The sequence below is a fragment of the Dermacentor andersoni genome, chromosome 10 (genome assembly GCF_023375885.2).
Source record: "Dermacentor andersoni chromosome 10, qqDerAnde1_hic_scaffold, whole genome shotgun sequence".
NCBI lineage: Eukaryota > Metazoa > Arthropoda > Arachnida > Ixodida > Ixodidae > Dermacentor > Dermacentor andersoni.
In genome coordinates, this window is record NC_092823.1 from 130,050,357 (window position 1) to 130,071,446 (window position 21,090).

At 39.8% G+C, this 21,090-nt stretch overlaps 1 protein-coding gene across 2 annotated transcripts in view; it reads right to left on the bottom strand.

The window, feature by feature from the left end:
- Positions 1-21,090, bottom strand: part of LOC126545055 (kinesin-like protein KIF16B) — a 68,476-nt gene that overhangs the window by 40,657 nt on the left and 6,729 nt on the right. For both annotated transcript variants that reach the window (XM_050192688.3, XM_050192687.3), the window contains 14 exons: positions 19,587-19,703; positions 15,580-15,696; positions 14,498-14,530; positions 13,536-13,597; positions 12,697-12,803; positions 9,884-9,953; positions 9,713-9,785; positions 9,296-9,363; positions 9,057-9,157; positions 7,416-7,532; positions 5,120-5,217; positions 1,533-1,607; positions 1,396-1,440; positions 1,240-1,299 (listed from right to left, as the gene is read on the bottom strand). In XM_050192688.3, coding sequence (XP_050048645.1) covers positions 1,240-1,299; positions 1,396-1,440; positions 1,533-1,607; positions 5,120-5,217; positions 7,416-7,532; positions 9,057-9,157; positions 9,296-9,363; positions 9,713-9,785; positions 9,884-9,953; positions 12,697-12,803; positions 13,536-13,597; positions 14,498-14,530; positions 15,580-15,696; positions 19,587-19,703 — 1,143 coding nt within the window. The remainder of the gene's footprint in view (positions 1-1,239; positions 1,300-1,395; positions 1,441-1,532; positions 1,608-5,119; positions 5,218-7,415; positions 7,533-9,056; positions 9,158-9,295; positions 9,364-9,712; positions 9,786-9,883; positions 9,954-12,696; positions 12,804-13,535; positions 13,598-14,497; positions 14,531-15,579; positions 15,697-19,586; positions 19,704-21,090) is intronic.

Genomic DNA, 21,090 nt, shown 5'->3' on the forward strand with positions numbered 1-21,090 from the left:
TGTATGTAATACAGTAGACATTCATTAATTTGATTCCGATCCATTCAATTTTTTGGTTAATTAAATCCCAACCAAAGGTCCCGGCCAGCCCCTATACATATCTATGGGCCCAAACTTCCGTTATTTTGATCACGAAGTTGGCCTTCACCAAATAAGTTGAACTTGACTGTTCAACTTCGCAGCAATACAGTCGTGTTAGGCAGGGAGCATATGCAAGTTATTGCAGTGAAGCATGCCAAGCATGAAAACTGGGCCACTGTCATGGAACATTGTAAGTGTTCCTTAATTATACAAGTGTGCACACGCCATCTTCGAACACAGTATGGGCACCTAGATGTCCAATAAGCATACTGGCAGCTATTCAGAACAGTGTCTCACATTGTGGCGATTTGAGCCCACGCTTCACCTGCCTTACGTGTCTTGTATATAACACTGTTAATAGGGCCTACTGCACATTTTTTAGTTATACGCAAACACATGCGCTATGCACTGAGAAGCTTAGAAAAACCATATGTGTTTTGGGAAAGCTAGTGAAAAGGAAGGCGATAAGATGAAAAACACTCAGAAAAGCGGGGGTACGCTTAAAGCCAACAAAGAAGCGGGGGTTTATCTAAAGCACTGAACGCCTGCCAGTAAACTTTTTAGGAGTCTCGATGCTGTACTGTGACTGGAGATGGCACATGTGCATGGGTAAATTAAGGGACCCATGCTTTGTTCTGTAACAATGGCACCTTTTCCCACTTAATATGTTTCACCGCATAGCACTTGTATTGCGGTGAAGCTAACTTCAGAGGCTAATACTGTCAAGTAAATGAACAGCTCGTTTTGGCATTCTTTTCTGCTATTTATTTAATTCGACCCATTGGATAAGCCGGGCAGTTTCGTCGAACCGTCAAGATCGAATTAACAAAAGTCTACTGTATGCATGTAAGTGTTAATGTATGCAAGTGAACTTACTTTTTCTTTATTTAATTAAATGTAAGGCAATGCTTAAGCTACCCTTTCTATAATAAAAAAAGTAAATGTTGCTATTTATGACCCTCTTAAGAGCCCCGTAGGCATTGTCGAATGCAAACATAAAACAAAACAAGCCGCCAGCACAAAAATGGGGGAGAACGAAAAATTTCCCCAGAGCAAAATGTTCCTTCTGCATCTTTGAACTTGTAAAAGAAATAGTACTAGTGTGAATGATCACCTGCCTCCTATTCTTCGAACCAAACCATAGAAACTGCAGCTTACCTTTAGAATTTTGTGTGTTTCCTTCCATTTCTCCGTCCACTCTTCTGTCAGAAATTTCACCTGATGCGCAAAATAGAAACCAAAGTCAGTGAGCACAATGTAATTGATGTGTGCTTATGCCATTTCTACACCCATGAATAAGAGATAGAAGCTTACCCTTGCTTCATTCTCTTGGAGTTTCTCCATCACCTGTGTGCTACTCTGAAATCACAAGGGTGGCCAATTTTAGTAGGTTATCTTGTGCATGTAGTACATCTCTGCAAAGTGATGGAGGTAAAGGATTCAATACTTACATCATCCCCTTCGACTCTTGACCGTAGTCTGGCAATCTCCTCTCGAAGTTCTTTGATGAGTTTGACATTTGGATCCTGAAAAAAATAAAAGCCTACGATGACGAGACGTTAGTCAAGACACTTAATGCATACATGACAGTGAATTAGATGGAAATTTATCTTTACATGCACAGTAAAACCTCAATATAATAAACATGGACATGACAAAGTAAATCTAAAATGTTTTCATTTGATACCAGAATGTAATGAATACATGTTTATAATGAACATTGGATATGATGAAAGTTTTCACATTGGATGCAACTTTATTATAACAATGTTCGACTATAACATGCATTCTTGATGTTTGGCCCTTTACAAACTAAGATTTTGTGTTTCCAAATCATGGTTGAGTAAGACATGTTCTAAATGTATTCATAGTCAAGAGGAGACACTGGTGTCCTAAAATTTTCAAGAATTTTTATCGTAAAGATAAACTTTTCAGGAAAAGTATAGTTTGACCTCCTAAAAGCATATATGCAATCTTTTCCCTATTTCCAATAGATATTAAGTTATTTAATATATTATGAAAAACCAATTTGCCCAAGTTTTCTATAATATCCCCCTGTTGAATACCAGATGAAGAATTTTATGTACATATTCTAGAACAATAAGACCACAACAAGACCACCAATAATCTTCTCTATTACTAGAAAGGTTATTGCCATATCTAATGTTATTCAAACCTAAAATTTTATATAATTGTCATCATCATCATCATCAGCCTGCTTTATGTCCACTGCAGGAGGAAGGCCTCCCCCTGCAATCTCCAATTACCCCTATCCTGCACCAACCGATTCAAACTAGCGCCCACGAATTTCGTAATTTCATCGCTCCACTTAGACTTCTGCTGTCCTCGACTGCGTTTCCCTTCTCTTTGTACTCATTCCGTAACCCTAATGGTCCAACAGTTATCTAACCGGTGCAATACATGACCTGCCCAGATCAATTTCTTTCTCTTTATGTAAATTAGAATATTGTCTATACCCATTTACAATGATACCTATACTAATCCAGGTATCATTGTATTGCAATATAAATAAAAAATTGCAGGAAACATTCCGATTAGCTTTATTGTGTGTATGAAATCATAAGCTTTCAAATGCAACAAGAATTGCCCAAATCCAACTACTACATCAAAAGATACTGTTGGCAACAGTAGGTGTCACAGGAGAAGTAACTTTTTGAGAAAATTAGAAAAGTAGTTTCACAACATTATCAATGTTTATTCTTGGCAAACAAAGCAACAAATTCAAGTCCATATTTTACTAGAAGCCACCCGGCACATAATCCTAATGGTTCTCTTTCATGTGCCTCTTCTTCACGACGTGTATGAACTTTTCTGCTCTAGCAAGCTCCTTGTAAGATGCCACCAGCCAGTGCTGGTCCTTCTCAGCACACCTTTCAACTGCTGTGCTGTCTTGGTTTAAGCGGAGCTCCTTCAGGATGGTCTCAGTGGCAAATTATTTTCCAGCCATTCCTGGTGACTGCTTCAGCAATGGCGCTTTCTACTGTGCAAAGTCATGCATGCCTGCTTTTAGGCAAAAGCAACCATATTATAGCAAGAAGGCTCTCGTTTGCATTTTGAGTTTTCTCTCGCTGACAGCGGTGCAACGGCTTGTGGTCAGAGGGGCATGCATACACTGGCAGGAAGGCTCCCAACATATTTGGGAAGGTGAATCAGTTCTGTGGAAGTCTCCAAGGTGGAGGGGAGGAGTGCATGAAAGGGAAAAATTCGCATCCACCCAAATTGTAGCACAAGGCTACAAAGGAAACCAATATAGGTTTCTCAGAAATAAAGCCTCGCAGTTGAAGAAAAATTCGCCCTGGTCTGGAACACGAAACTGGGACCATCGTCTTTCCGAGGTGGTTGCTCTACAACCTGAGCTGAGGTTGTAGCGATGCTTAGGTAGGGCATGCTGCCTAGTTGTAGGGATCCCAAAATTCTTCACCTTTTGGACACCGTGAGCAACTTCTCTTTTGATCAGTGGACATTGCATGGTAGCAAGTGGCATGGACAAGATTCTCCATCTCATCAATGTGCCCTTGGTGTGCCTGGAGTGCCCTGCCGTTGTGATTGGTGAGCTTTGTCACAAGCTCGCCCGTGACCTTCTCTTTGCTACTGAGGCTCGGTCTGCCTTCTCCTTTATGCTTCTGAAGAAAGTTTCGTAATGCGGTGCTCATTAGCTTGCGCACGTGATTTAGGCAATCCTCCTTTTCATTATGCAAAAAAAAAAGTGAGGCATGCAGACAGGACACAAAAGTAGAGAAGTGGACAACACGAACGCCGACTATCAACTGAAGAGAGCACTGAGGCGAAAAAAGAAAGAAGACACAAAACTCATCTGCGCATGCTCAGGAATGTGCCACTCTTGTGTCCTGTCTGCATGCCTCACTTCTTTTCTGCATAATGAATCCTTACCAACTAGCTCAGCAGTTGATAGTCGGCGTACGTGTTGTCCACTTCTCTACTCTTGTGTCCTGTCTGTACGCCTCACTTCTTTTTTGCATAATGAATCCTTACCAACTAGCTCAGCTTTCTGTCGTTCTAATCCTCCTTTTTGACTGCCATACAGCCATACAATTTCTCCTCCTGGAAGTTGTTAAAAGCAAGGGTATTGCCGTCGCACAACATGGCTGTGCATCGCAGCACACGTTTCTCCAGTGACCAAGCAAAGAGAATTTGGCAGCCTCCTCCCCCGTTCGCCCAGGCTTACTGGAAAAGCCTTTCTGGCACCTATGGTGAATTTGCCACTCAGCAGCATGTCCAAGCATGTTGCCCTCGATACATTGTTGGCCACAGGCATCGGTGGCATCGGTGCAGACATAGCTTCGGTAGCTTCCGTGTGCGCGCCGGTGCACGATGCTGAGGTGGTTGCCATCATTGATATTCTATCCAATACCACTTGGGGTATTCGAGACAGTTGCTTGCATTTTTCCCCGAAGACATGAGTCATTGCAAACTTCCGCAATGTTTTTTTGGTGCACTACTGCATCCAACATGGCGGCTCTGACTGCCTTGAAGATGACATTCCCAGTCATCAAATCAGGGAGCAGAGTTTGCCTCATGTGGTAGAAATACCCCAATGCCAAGCAAGCACCCTCCTCTTTGTTGAAGGCACATACCTTCATGCTTGCCAGATGTAGAGGAATTTCACCACCAAAAAACGGAATGTTGAAGAATCCAGCTTTCTAACAATTCCAAAATGGCTGTGCTGTGGGGTATGGTAAGCCCTGGAAGGGGCACTGAATTTTTGAGGTGCATTTATGAGTGGAAATGGTCATGATGCGGGCTTTAGAGTGCAATAGCAAGGTGAATACTAATCAAAAGCTGCTAGTATGGCAGGAGTAGCATCACTAGGATGTTTAGATTGCAAAAAATTAAAATTTTACAACTCCTTTTTTGGTAATCTTTTTGTCACCCTAAACAGTAACTCCTTTAAAAATGACTAAAAAATATAATTAATTCTTGGGCTAGCTGGCTGATACTAGCTGGAGTCATTGTAGCACAAGTATGTATTACGAGCAAACAGCATGTGTGAACTGACCTCATTGATAGTCGGCTTGTTGATAATATTCTTGGCACGGTTTGCATAGCGCAAGGTGCTCAGCGTTTCTCCATAGTTGCATTCCGCAGGAGAGATGGCTGCATGTGAAACGAGTTCTCAGTAAGTGCAATGTTTTCACACAATGAAAACGGAGAAGACAGGAGATGGAAATTAAAAAAAAAAAAAGGAATTAAATTATGGGGTTTTACATGCCAAAACCACTTTCTGATTATGAGGCATGGCGCAGTGGGGAACTTCGGAAATTTGGACCACGAGGGGTTCTTTAAGGTGCACCTAAATCTAAATACACTGGTATTTTTCGTATTTTGCCCCCATCGAATATTAACGCCAGGACCGGGATTCGATTTCGCAACCTCGTGCTTAGCAGCCCAACACCGTAGCCACTAAGCAACCACAGCGGCTTCGAGATGGAAATTCAAGACGATGAGCAAAACTCGAACAAGGTAAACGCGGGAGCCAATGTTTCCACAAGTGGACTTGTCCTTTTCAAGGCAACATGTGCTTTCTTTGGCACAGTTTATATGGACAGGGTTCTTCTAAAGGGGAGAGGGGTAAGGCGGGTGGGTAAGGCAACAACCAAAGGTGTGTTTGCAGTGAAGGTGCAGAATTGAAAAGGAGTGTTATTCAGAAGGCTGGTGACACGGCCGAGTGTCAGCCGCCCGTGCATTTTTTTTTTGTGGAAGGGGCCTGGTTGCCAAGTGGGGGGGGGGAGGTAATCTGACCTTCAGCAAAGCAGATAATCCCCCCCTGTCGTCCAGGCCCCTTCCATGAAAAAACACATCATCAGTTGACACATGGCCATGTCACCGGCCATGTGAATAGCACCCCTTCTCAATTCTACACCCTTGTTGCTGACACACCTTCGGTCGTTGCCTAACCCACCTGCCTTACCTCCTCTCCTCTTTAGAAAAACCCTACCCATATATAATGTGCCGAGGAAAGCTTATGCTGCCATGAAAAAAAAAAAGTCCACTTGTCGAAATGTTGGCTCTTGCTATTACCCCGTTCTCATTTTGCTCATATTTTCACCCATGTAACACTTGCCAAAAATTTAAGAACTTAAACAGTGAGAATAGGTGCTCTTGGCTCCATCCACAGAGGGTATTAGATGAAACTCTATGAATATGGTTTCATGCAATGACATGTATGAAGACTATTATTTGCTTCTTTCATTCTCAATAAACAAAACATATGCCACAGTCTATGGTCTAAATGAATGAAAAAGTTCCAATTTCTAAGCCTTGAAAAAGTATACAAACAAAGATGTAGAAAAAACTTCACGTGCTACCTATTGCCAACAAGGCAAAACACACCATCATCAGTGTACAGATGGCACCATTCATATTTGCCTGTGCAAGTTTATGTCTTTTGTTAAACTTACTTATGTGAAATGGTGCACTTCAACCAGCTTTAAATGAATGCCTGTGCTTACACTGAGCATCCCACTGAAAAAGTCCCGCAAACAAAAGCTCTCTCTAATACCTGAACACAAGCAAGCCATTGGTTTCTGCAAGAGCTGCATAAATACTCATCCATGTTAGCCATGGCACAATGGTCAGCATAGCATTACAATAGCACAATAATCAGTACAGCAAGCACTGCACTGTGTCCAATTTTAATAAAGACTTAGAGCTCTAAAACCACGAAAGTCGCAGAGAAAGAAACACACGCCACACGATATTCACACATGCCTTAGATGCATGCTGTTGTTATACCTCGTCTTGACATGCGCGAAGTGTCCCCTTTCTATATATGTATTTTTCCATACGTGCTTAAACATCAGTTGTGAGTGAAAAATATGAGTGCGTGTGGTGTGCATTTCTTTCTCTGCGTCTTTCGCGCTTTTAGTGCTCTAAGTGTTTATTAATATGCATTACCAACTAGCCCACCTATCCATCCTTTTGCAGTTCTAATCACTCAGAAATTAAACAGATTTCAGATAGAGAGAGCAAGGACAAGAAAGGCAGGGAGGTCAACCAGACAAGCACCCGGTTTGCTACCCACATCTAAATTCAGCAAGAAAGTCGCAAGTTTCATGAAAGCACATATAATTGGAACAAATTATAGCAAAAAGTAAAACTATATTCAAACCACAAACAAGAAAAAACACATCTCAGCATCTATATAAGAAACCTGTTCATGAATATCGTGAAAAAATGCTCCTGTATGGTACTGAACAAGGTTGCCAAGAATGTCTTGTGTTTTACCATGTTTGTGGTCAGCGGACACTTTTACCTTTGACTATTCAGCAAGATTTTCCTTTAGCAACACTCACTGGCAATCATGATTGTCTTGGAGTTCCCTCCTAGGCTGTCTCTCAATAGCCAAGTCAAGACAGAATCCCGGTAAGGAATGAACACGCGCTTCCGGCTATGACTGGTTGACAGCTCGGCTGCAAACAGAAACATAGAAACGTAATTAAAATATGAGAACCACAATACACTGCATTAAGACACAAAGGTAAATGTACAAGTGGGATAATGTTATGGATCTGCATGCATCCTGAAAAGATGGGCATTTACTTTACCTGCTAGACCAACTACAAGTTGCGATTGAAACAGGAAATTAGGATAGCGATTTGGGTGAGTTGGTCTAAGTTCACGGTGTAAATGTAGTGCAAAGTACCAAACTGTCGGACGACAATTTCGTGCTTACGTGTGTTAGGTTAGACAGCTTTATGTTTGTACCTCTTTCTGCTAAACACGCACCTATGTCCCTGCACTTTGGTGCTTTGTGCTGCATTCACACCATTATACAGAAAAATGAAGAGTGGGGGAAAGGTGGGTGTAAATGATGTTTGCAGAGCAAAGCTGACAGAAGCACAGATTTTACGCTGGTTGCAATAAGCTAATTCAGATCAAAGCAAGACCCCTAAAAGTCTGAAAGAAAAAAGAGCATAGATTTACATTAGTAATATCTAGTCAATGTGTGGGTGTAAAATGAAGTTCCTTAGAAAAGACCCACATAACAATCAATACGGCAATTAATGGCCTTTCTTCACTTGGCAAGGTCTAAGTATGAATTTAGTGAGCCCAAAAAAGAGAGAAAGAAAGAACTTATCCGAAGTACTGCCTAGCTACTTGGTACGTACACAACTGAGTGATGCCACTTTTAAAGCCATTGCATGATAAAGTGAGTTTGATAAAGCCTAAAGCAATAAAAAAGAATTGTAGATAATAGAACATATCACAAAATTTACCCAACATATACAAATGGCTGGAAGAGGTCACTTCCACCCTTCAGCAGTGAGAAAATAAAGAAAGGCTTGAAAGTGAGTAAAGTACTGAAGAACAACCAAAAGAGTTTAGTATAAAAGTAAACAGGAGTTGACGAGCGAAATGCTGAACAAGGGAAAAAAGTGCTTCTTCCGAGTTCTCCTCTAGTAGTCATCACGAACATTATCACAGTCATCTTTGACTGACAGTGCTGCAATACTAACGCACATGAACGAAGTCAGATCAGACAAAAGAAATGCATCATAATAATTGGGTTAATATCTGCACAACATTAATTTTAGTAATCACATTTTATGAAATAAATTTTGACCTTCCTTTTACTATCAATATGTTATGTGTCCAACTTTCTAAGCTTAGTCAGCATATTTACACACAATGAAGAAGATCTAACCTGTCAACCAATATGGCAAAAGCTAATTTTTTAAAGATGCTAATAATACAAACTTATTAGTATTCTCAAGGTGCTAATGTTCTCATTCAATGTTTGCAGGTCTCTTGATTACTTTTTAACTCTTTAATCCACTAGAAATCGCAGAATGTTTTGTTTGGCAATCAGTATCTGTTTGTTAATCAATCTACAGCTTTATCAACAATGACAGCAGCAGCAGCAGCAATCACAACAATGAAGATGATCACAACAATAATGCTAGCTTAAAGGCTAATGCCTGTTGTCTACTAACCTAGTGCCGATATGACTGTTCCAAGTGTGACTAAAGACTTGTTGATGTGGCCACCTTCTTTTAAACGCTGGCCAGTTGCCTTGGTGGAATCAGCCCGTTCACTGAATAATGTAACGAAGTAATCACATCATTATGCACTGTTCAATTCTGATCTAAAATGATCATAATTGAATAAAAAGAATAAAATGAACAAATGAAAAGAATAAAAGTACCACAATAGCATACAATCAAAAGCTTACCTGCCAGCAAGATCGACCAAGTTAACTTTGCTGACAGTTTCACTTGGGAGGTCACGAATAAATTTTGCCTGAAAAATGTAAAAGCCAGTAAATATGCAGACAAAGACACACATGGAAACATACCACTGCGCATGAACAGTAATTTATGCCTTGACCATTATAATCTCAAGATTAAAGATGAAGCCTCATTGTGGTATTCAAAACAAACTTAGTAAGGCAAGAGGTTCTTAAAAAGATGATGAAAATGCCTTCAACTCTCACTTAAGAATGCCTGTTAGGCTTTGTTGTAGTTTTCTATCGCTCCTCATTTTTGCCTTAAGTGTTAGAAGTTCACTGCAGCAAAACAATTAAAGTTTCACAGTCTAACAGTTTGCCAAGCCATTCTACAGAGGAAAAAATAAAATGGAAAAGCTTTACCTGAGTAAAATTCAAAGTAAAAATAGCATGCGACCGGCTGCTGACATCATTCATGGCTGTGGATGCAGTCGTCCTACCGAGAGTAAAGAAAGGCAAAACAATAAATTGTACTTTCAGTGAGAGGCAAGGTCAAACTTAATTAAGCCTAGCAAGTTGTGCCATAGAACACACCTGTGCGCATTTCCGCGTGCCATGAGCTCCTCTACATCCGAGTAGTCCATGACAAGGTGGCGTGACAAGTCTGTTAATTAAAAAAAAATCATTAAAACAGACATCTGTTGGCTTTGCAATGGGCGGCAAAACTCGATAAAGTGTCATGTACTGACAAACATCAAGTGCAGCAGCAGGGGCTGCAGAAAAAATTTACAATCTATAACAAGTTAGTTATTGTAACAGGATGCCATTGTTATATCCATTATAAATCGCAAAAATAATGTCACCTTCATAATACAAAAGCACTGTGATTCATTGCATTTTGCTGATATACAAATCATAGTGTAACAGACACACAGTTCAAGAACCATATCAGGCAGTGACGCCTTACTAAGCAGTCGCTACATGACACGAGTATGTATAGACATAACTATCATTATCATATTTTCTTAATTCCCTAAGCAGCCTCCTCACCTCCTTGGTGGTTGAAGTAGTAGGGAACTGCGCTCACATTTCACTAAAACTTAAGATGTTAAAAATGCAGCTTTTTTTTTTTTTTACTGTTATACAATCTTGCAACAGCATAAGCATGGGGTCATACTAAACATGTGTTATGCCATATTAATGCATCTTCAGGGCCAGCCATTATGCACAAATGGACACAGAGCTTTGATATCACTACAGCAAGACCACTGTATGTTTCAAGAAACAAACAATTTTATCACTGGTAAGTACGAGAAAGAAAAAAAAAAGTCCTAGTCCTGTTAGCTAGACATTAACTTAACATACAAGACTACAGCAGATATCCTATTGGAGTAGATCTATTAAAAATTTATTTCTAAAGTGAAGATGTAGGGATGCATTATTATCTACATATACTATAGAGTAACATATAATTATTTACTCTTCTTTTTACTCAAGGTACAACAAAGGGACTTCAGTGCAACCATGTGTAAGTTATAACAATGCTGTTTTGCTTTGCCAGTCACTCAATACCCCATTATATCAAACAAAAGTCTGTTAAAAAGTATTTTCAAAAGTTTTTAAAACTGTGGCAAGTGCTCAGGGATTCCAAATTGATGACTACAGCCTTCGTGAAGCAACGTCACCCCCCTCCCCCCCAACCACACCCCAGAGAGAGGTGCATAATGTGGTATCATCATCAGCAGCAAGAAGTAGGGCTCATTCGACTCGTGACGCTCGCACTATGAGCGACCTTGAGTTTGGGTGGTTCCGTGCTGACGTGGAATGAAGGAACGTTCCACAAATGTACAACTTCCTGGGCGTCATGTGTCGCAGCACATAACACAAGAAAAGAAAGAAAGAGAAGACCTTGCTGACATAAACACACCTCCCTCTTAAAGATAAGGCCAGTACTGATAACAGCAGGGCACCAAGGGATGCTTTCACTTTTTCTTTGAGCCATCCTTGCCTTGTCAGTTGGTAAGAGCAGACAGCCTTTTGATAAGTCTGTCCAACTCCTGTCTTGTGCAAGCAAACCTAAACCTGACCTGCAGACCTGAGATTGTGGCCTGCTGATAAGAGTTAAACATCAAAGAAAGCGATCGCTCTTATTTCTGACGGTACCCTCTCCACATACTTAGTGGATATCGAAAGTCAAGGGTTTACGACAACCTTTCATGAAGTCTGTCCACTCAAGTTGTTTTACATGGAGAAAATGTGGTTCCTGAGACAAGAACACGACATCGCCTTAAGAACCTGCTAAGCATGAAGTGTGCCCATCACTCCTATCTGCAGCCTACAATTTCTGCTGAGTATGCACTCAAATGTTTGAAGCACGTGAGAGAGTTACTGTGTGCCAGTACTGCTGTGCATTACACTTCAAAAGATACTGCGTTTTGAATGTTCCATGGAACTCAAATGTTGACCACGAGTGTGTCACAACAGATCCATCGAAAGGTGCCTTGGGTATGGCGCCTTTCGTACCTACCAATTTTAGTTATAGTTTCAAGTATGAAAATATCATCTTCAGCACATGTTTAATGAACAAAACAGGTTTATCCACTGACTCTGTAACAGATGAGCTATTTGCTTTGATTTCTCGTTTAGTCGGAAATCGTAAAAAAAAAAAAAACTGCACGGCTTCCCTTTTTTTGAACACGATGCCTTCTTTGGCAAGTCATCCCCACTTTCATGTATTGGATATCTGGGTTTCTAACCTTCCTCATGGCCTGAAGACAGTGCAATTTAAAATGTAGGCCTTTCCCGAGGCTGTGTGCAAATTGAATTGAATTATGGGGTTTTACATGCCAAAACCACAATCTGATTATGAGGCACGCTGTAGTGGGGTTTTCGGGACTAGTTTTGTCTACCAGGGGACCTTGAACGTGCCCCCAATGAGCGGGACAAGGGCATTTTTGCCTTTCGCCCCTATCGAAATGTGGCCGCAGTAGCTGGGATTTGATCCCGTCACCTCGTGCTTAGCAGCGAAACGCCACAGCTGCTAAACCACCGAGGTGGGTCTGAGAGTGTGTGAAGTCTAAATAAGTGGGCTGATTCTGAATATTGTGCAGTCCAAAAAATTAAGTTCTCAAATGCTCCTCCTACTCCTCTCATGCATGGAGGGATGCAATAGAGTGCCGTGCACAATGACTCGGCCCCATTCTTGCCGCCAACTCGCTCAGGAAGACATGGTTTTGATTGACTTCAACCACGAAAGCAACAATATCAAAATCAGCCATTGAAAGAATGGTGGCTGTAAAGTAAGACAAAACAGAAAATAAAAAATAGGCTTTGGATCAATTTGAGCATGCCACTTAATAAATGGCTAAAGATAAAACAGACAGTAAAACAGTTGTTAAAAGACTCACCTTGTACATATGGTCCAAGCTTTGGATGCTCTCGGACTCTGAGATTGTGCTGTGTGCTTTCTCGCTTTAACAGGTCTTTTACCTTTTCATTGTAAATTTCAAGATAACTGTAAGAATAAAAAACAATAAAGAGAAAGCAAGAAAGTATTACATTTATTTGATTTTGTAAGGACACAAAACCTTAAAGTACAGTTGTACAGTTCTAATTTGAAATTGTCGAGGGTTAGCAAATTATCTTGGACACAAAAAAAGAAGCATGAAATTCCATGCTGTCTTTGTTTTTCAGCAGCTTGTTCTGCACAAGTGCCCATGTGAAAAATGTTGCCCAGGAATTCTACGGAGCTTTAGTGTTCGGAGTAACACTGCATTGGCTTCTTGGCACGATACCATTAAATGCATGGGAGATCTCAATCGATCAAGTCACTGTCAAGAGGCCTTTGCTAGTTTTGCAATGTCGCTTTATTTTTTTGACGCAAGTAACACTTTTCATCATGTAAATTACTATACTAAGTATAATGAGGCACTCTGCTTGGTTACTTTTCAGCTGTTAATTGCCATGATGACCATGTAGAAATACAGGTGATATCAGGTTAACAATGTGAGCACTGTGGAGCAGTAGCTGACATCACTGTAGAGCAAACGTCCAGTGGCCCCAACTTTCTTTTTTATATCTTAAATCAAGAAATGAAAAAATACAGGATAGCACGTTGAAAAATCTTTTGATTTGCATTGCCATTGCCAAACTGATGACATGGCACACAGTGTGGCACACAAACTTGCGCTTCCACACATGTTTAACATTGGGTACCAGTTAAGCAAGAAGTTTAGACAGTACTTACCTAACCTCTGTACGAAATGTAGTGCCAGAATTTTGCCCTAATTTCATCCTAGTGTACATAGCCTAGAATGAAAGAAAGGAATACAATTATATATATATATATATATATATATATATATATATATATATATATATATATATATATATATATATATGTATGTATGTATGTATGTATGTATGTATGTATGATGGTGTCCGTGTCCCACACTTGACAGGTTCTAGGCTACAACAAAGTAAACAATGTGAGAGAAAAACTGGATGTAAGGAGAAACTCATTTGTGGAGCACTGCAGCACCTTTTAAAAAAGGTGCGAATGTATATGGTATTACAGGGCATCCCCACGAATATTTTCTGACAAGAATTTTTTTAATGTGACTTGTACGAGCAGAGTTAGCAGTAATCAATTGTTGTCCCTGCCATGCCTCTTTGGCTTTTCAAAATTTTTTGTTATTCCTACATTGTACTCAAAGTTGTGGCATTGTGCCCGTGATGTCTTCACTCTTCTGTTTTATCTTCGTGCTGAGCATTGGTAGTGGCACGGCCTTCGAGATCAGTCCGTCACGCCGCCTAAACTTGGAGGCCACAGCACCAACAAAATGGTATTTCTCTCCGCTATGAGGAGGCACCACTGTTTTAACACAAAAGAGGCCTCTCAGTGACCAACAGCCATCGTGTGTGACACAATGAAAACAAAATAAACATAAAGTTGATTAGCGAGTGGCTTTTTGAGAAAAAGTTAGGCTCCCTGCTATGTGTATACACATAGTAATGATGGTAAATGGCTCAGGTGTTCATGAGACCATAGTGACTAAGCAGTCAATCATTATCAGTTCGTTATAAAGTTCATTACTAGTGTCATATCCTTAAATATTATCACGCATGTTTACGCTTAGCTCTCAACCCAATGTCCCAATGAAATCGCTCTAAACAGAGAGATGGACTTCAAGTGACAAGCACACTTACTTGGCAAATTCGCGGTATGAGCCCTTCATTGTCCTGAAAAAGGAGAAGCCTCTGAGATGATAGCCAAGGCACCCAAAATTCAACTTAAGCAATAATATGGCATTTAATATCACAGCAACAATGCAGAATCTAGAAACAGTGCTCACAAGAAAGCCTTCTGTCAGTAGCACTCAGCATGAATATACAATTATTAAATTGTTGAATGGTTATAAGGTCCACAACTATAGAAACAAACATACACTTCTACATAAATTAAAAGCTTCTACTTCGTAGCCATTATGCAATCTGCAATGCAATGTGCATTGAAATTGACCAGCTTCCCTTGAAGTCAAACATTACAGGTTTCTTCCCATGCAAAATACTTTCTTTTTTCAAGCCAGAAACAAGATTTAAAAATCATAGCAGCTTATTACCACTGTCATCAGAAAGCAACTTTCTCAGAGTGAACATTATGCACCTAAATCTACATTTTTAGTAATTTCTTTTAACTGAGCATTTCCTTATACTTTTACTCGTAACAAGCCTATGTTAAATTAACATTGCATCCTAACTTTTTAACATAATTCATATTGGAACCAAAGATATCGCTACAGGTATGTGCGAAGTCTTAAATTCATACCCTTGTACAATACAAACTCTTTAATTTTACACTGCCTCATAAATAACAACAAGTGCAGTAAAGAGCTTTAACTAACTTTTCTATAATATTTTACAGTGTAAATAAAGCTGTTGCAGTCCCAAAAATTCCACCTTTAAAAATTTTAAATGCCTCAATTTTTATTAGTTCCTACAGTAATTGCCTAATAAAGGCACTGTAATGTTTCCCACATGATGAAACATGCTAGATCAGAGATAAGCTTTCTTTTAAATACTACAAGCTTCACAGGGTATTTTCTTCATCCCTTCCTTATGAATTGATGGACTTAATGTTTTGATAAACGTAAACCGTGTTTGTTTGGTTCAAGAACTATTCAATATAGCTACCCATAAGTGCCTTTCTATACCTTGTAAAGCACATAGCAACACCCAGAAGAATCGGCAAAGAAAAAAAATTTGAAGCAAGTTCTGGAATGCAAACTCACAGACGAGCCCATCATAGTGAAGGTCTTTCCTGACCCGGTTTGGCCGTAGGCAAATATGCAAGCATTGTAGCCTTCAAATGCATTGTCCACAACTTCCTGGCCAAGGTCATTAAAAACCTACCCCAAGACACCCCAAATATATTGTACATGTGAACAAAATATTCATAAAAGACAAGTATTAATGTGCTTTTGATTGATTGAGGCAAGGGTCCATGCACAAGAAGTAAGAACAACTTGGCACTAAATGTATATAAACTCAATCTCCACAATGAATTGAAGTTCTTATGCATAGTGGAGGTGTTTTGAAGATGTACTTAGTCTCTAACAAAGCTTCCTGTAATGACTTACTAATGTGCAGGAATTTAAGCACATATGTTCAAGCTTCTGTATAGGAGCAGCAGGCCTCTGTTTAATCCATCATGTAGTTTATGAAAAGTAGCATAGCAATGGTTTGCAAAGGTCTCTAAACAAAATGGAACAGAACATTGAATATGTTCTGTCAAAAAAAAAAAATTTAATTATGGGGTTTTACGTGCCAAAACCACTTTCTGATTATGAAGCACGCTGTAGTGGGGGACTCCGGAAATTTCGGCCACCTGGGGTTCTTTAACATGCACCTAAATCTAAGTAAACGGGTGTTTTCACATTTCGCCCCCATTATGTTCTGTCAATATATGCTGCTAAGGCAGTGTTGCTGTGGGCAATCATTAGCAGCCTTGACATACCTGTATAACAAGATTAAAGCTTTATTTGACAACAAGCTTCAACAAAAGTAGCTGCTTTTGTTTTTTTTACAAGAGTAGCTACTCATTAAGCTTTAACACGAGTTTAGCAACTCTTTAACAAGAATACCTAAAACTCATGTTATTCTGGCAGTCTATTAAAAAAAAAATTGTTTTCTTAAAATTGCTAGCCATTTACAAAGATTACATGCAGTGACATTTATACTTTCCGAAGCTTGACGCTCTCAGTAATCTTGCCGACACAACAGAGTCTAACCTAATTGTTATTACTGAAACTTGGCTTAATTCTACAATAGAAGACTCTGAAATATTGCCATTTTTCCCTAATTTCAATATTTTCAGGCATGATCGAACTACCAAACGTGGTGGCGGCGTATTCATTGGCGCTCATAAGGACCTTCAATGTACTGAAATTAAGACATCGTCCTCCCTAGAAATTCTGTTCGTCCTGTGTAATGCCTCTTACCCACCCACAATAATCGCAGTCTGCTATCGCCCCCCTGGCAATGATCCTAACTTTGTTGCAGAATTCCACGAAACATTGCGTTCGGTAACTGAATTGCATCACCACTCTCCGATGTTACTGTTCGGTGATTTTAACTTCCCCGCCATAAACTGGACTAACCTAACATCAGCAACTTCGCAACACAGTACCGAAAGCGATTTTGTTAACTCCTGCCTAACCTTTGGATTAACGCAACTTGTCACTGAACCTACACGTCAAGGTTGTAATTCTTCTAACATACTGGACCTCATTTTTGCTTCTGATCCTGACAAAGTTTATGCAATGACGTATTTGCCTGGTCTTAGTGATCATTCTATAATCCATGCATCGTACTCCTGTCAGCTTACACAACCTACAAAGATAACCAAAGTGATCAAACTGTATGACAAAGGGAATTACTCGGCAATTAACTCGGAACTCGCACATTTTGCTGTTTCATTCCACACCAGTTTTTTTATGCGTTCTGTCGAAACTAACTGGCTGCTTTTTAAAAACAAGATGCTCGATGTGTTCGCGAGATACGTTCCCGTTATCACCCTAACCGAAAAACAGTCATCCCCATGGTTTAATATCACACTAAAGCGTTTTAACAATAAAAAGAAAAGGCTTTTTCGCTCTGCTAAACGATTTAACAACGCAGGCGCATGGAATAAGTATTACCTTGCAGAAAAAGAATTCGAAGCTCTAGCAAATAAAGAAAAACGCACTTTTTTTTCGCAAACGCTACCGTCTATGTTAAGAAATAACCCCCAAAAATTCTGGAAAGTTATTAACCCTAATAACTCCCAGCCATTAGCTCTGTTTGACGATCAAAACCATCGTATTCCCGATTGCGAAATTGCTGAACAACTTAACCGTACTTTTTCTTCCGTCTTCACAACTGAACCTGTTAACATATTACCTCGCTTCCCTCTTTCGGATCATGCAGTCATGCCTGATATTACCTTTTGTCCTTACGGCATTGAGAAACTAATTGATTCATTAAAACTTACATCATCGTCTGGCGTCGATGAAATAAATGTTAAAATGCTGAAAAACACCAAAACAAATGTGAGCGCGATGTTATGTGCTATTTTTCAGCAATCATTGTCATCAGGAGTGGTGCCGGAAGACTGGAGAGTAGGCAAGATTGTTCCAGTCCCCAAAAAAGGTCCTCCATCGTTGTGCTCTAGTTATCGCCCCATTTCACTCACCAGTGTTTGTTGCAAACTAATGGAGCATGTTATTTACTCTCAGATGGTAAACTTTTTAGCATCCAATAACTTCTTTCACCCAGCTCAACATGGCTTCCGTAAAGGTTTTTCATGTGACACCCAACTAGCTTTATTTTTTCATGATCTAAGCTCTAACCTCGATTTGAACGTACCTGTAGATGCTATTTTCTTAGACTTTGAAAAGGCATTTGACAAAGTTCCACACCAACGGCTACTCCTAAAACTTTCCCGTCTCAAGATTAATCCATTTGTACTAGACTGGATACGTAGCTTCCTCACTAACCGACAACAGTTTGTATTTGCTAACACACAGTCATCTAAAAGATCTTCTGTCCTTTCGGGCGTACCATAAGGCACAGTTCTCGGACCACTACTCTTTCTAATTTACATTAATGATCTTCCTACTGAGATCTCTTCTAACATTCGATTGTTCGCAGATGATTGTGTAGTTTATCGACGCATAACTAACACTTCAGACATGCATTTGCTTCAAGATGATCTAAAACGCATTGAATTATGGTGCAACAAATGGTTGATGTCTTTAAATACTAAAAAAACCTCGCTAGTTTCTTTCCATCGCAGACAGCATCACCAATCAGGGAAATACACCATATACGGCGCCGAAATCTCATCCGTAGACTCGTATAAATACCTCGGCATAACCTTTTCAACTACCCTAAATTGGTCACATCATGTCATTAACTTAGCCAATACCGCGAATCGAACCCTCGGTTTTCTCCGCCGGAATCTAAGACTTGCTCCCCCATCAGTAAAATTGTTAGCTTATGTTACATATGTCCGCCCTAAGTTAGAATATGCATGCTCTGTCTGGGATCCTCATCAACATAACCTATCTAATACACTGGAATCAATTCAAAACCGTGCAGCCCGGTTTATCTACTCAGAATATTCTTATCATGCAAGCGTGTCTGAACTAAAATCCCGTGCCGGTCTTACTAATCTAGAATCGCGACGTCTTATTTCTAGACTGTGTCTTTTTCACAAATTCTATCATTCACCACTCCACATTTCAGCTATATTACCAGCTCATCGTCAGTCCAGCCGTATTAACCACAGCAAAGCCGTGTATCCTCCCCCGGCGCAGACTACCTCTCATCTACGATCATTTTTTGTGAAAACCGCCAGGGACTGGAACGGTCTGTCTGCCGACATCACGCACCACTCCGACACTCATCACTTCAAGCATGCTCTGGAATCACTGTTTTGTTAAAGCCCATCCCTCATGTAATACCCCATCTCTGGGGCCTTTGAGGTATAATAAATAAATAAATAAATAAATAAACATGTTCCCTCAAATCTATACTACCACTTGTACCAAGTGGTGTATTTTTCATTGCAAAACATAATTAATGACCTGATAACCTTGCGTTGTGAATCAAAAGAAGTCATATGGTGCTACAGATTATAAGTCCAACACCTAGATCTATACGAGCACTCGCACGTCTTCACTAGCAAACTATAATAGAAGACCCAATAACTCTGAGCTGTTAAGCAGGAAAGATGTTATGAAACTATAGATATTACCTGTTCTTGCGTTACAAAGTGTTGATCACTTGGGTGCACAGACCAGTAAGAATAGTCAAATGTAAATTCCTTAATTCGCTCTCGGCCTAACTCCTCACTTCCACCCTGTGGCGACACCTATGAGTAAAAAGCAGTGTTAATACCTGTGCAAGGTGCTGGCATAGGTGACACAATGCGCGGACACACTGGCAATGACAAACATATACACAGAGCACACTGCACCCATTTGCAGGAGCACGAAAACAAATTACATAGGTACAATCAAATATAATTATAATAGAAAGCTACACATGCGTGTATAAATGGGTGCACCGCTGGAACCACTGGCATTTGCACAAGCACAGTGTGCAAGCTGAATCGCCAATGCAATGCACTGTGTTTGGATGTAAACCGAACAACAATAGTAATGGAACAGATAATTTCATACTAGACAAACCACGAAAATAAAATTTCTTCTTCAGTTCTTAAGAATAGGCAGACTTGAATTCTTTTTTTTTATGCACCCATGATGTGGTTAAGAATAACTTTTTGTAGACAGTCAATGAAACAAGCTCAAAGTTAGATCCCACTGCTACATTCTTATTAGCATAGTGTTGTTTATCAGATTTAATTTCCTGTTTACTTTGACCTGAAGTCAAGAATGAATGAATGAATGAATGAATGAATGAATGAATGAATGAATGAATGAATGAATGAATGAATGAATGAAACTACAGCAGTTGAAATGGCTTCTTATTATCCCAATGTAAAATTTGTGTCACAAAGCATGAGTAGTGCACCATAAAGATTATTAAATTTGCCCGGATAATCTTTTTTTACGTATGGAAAGCACGCAGCAATATAAAAATAAGTTTGGTCAAAATGTTTTGTTTACTACAATAATGGTTCAGTGACACAGAGCAAACAGGAGGGCAATGAACTTTTTCAATGTATGGCATACAGCATTGATGTTTGTTTCTTTTTGTTTGTAATTTATTTTTAGATGTTGTCTCAGGGAATACTAAGGTTGGAAACACTGGAAGATAGAACATGGCAAATATCACCAGCTTGCAGACCTAACAATTTGACAAGAGAAAGCCAAGACACTTCATCGTGCATATAATCCACAGTGCATCAATGAGCCTCTGGTATTGCAGTATGAATGCAAGTGCAGAAAGCTGGAAAAGAGGCTGCAGGAAAGAACTGGTGCAACTAAAGGCAGCACAGCCTCATGACCTAGTGGTGTCCTGCTGTCCATAACAGAATGCAGCTGATAAAGTATCGCTGGGTCATGTGAATTGCCCTCAACAGTCAGATGTGCGCTGTGGTGTGAAACTCGTATAAAAAAAGATTGAAATGACTATGCATTAAATAACTGTAAAGAAATTTTCATTCACGAGCTTGACATAATGCAAAATCAGCCATAACACGAGTATTGGAATGATATATAAAGTGCAACATTTTGCAAAATGCAAGGATTGGCTGTGACATGTGAAAATAGTATGAATCTTTTGTAGGACCAATT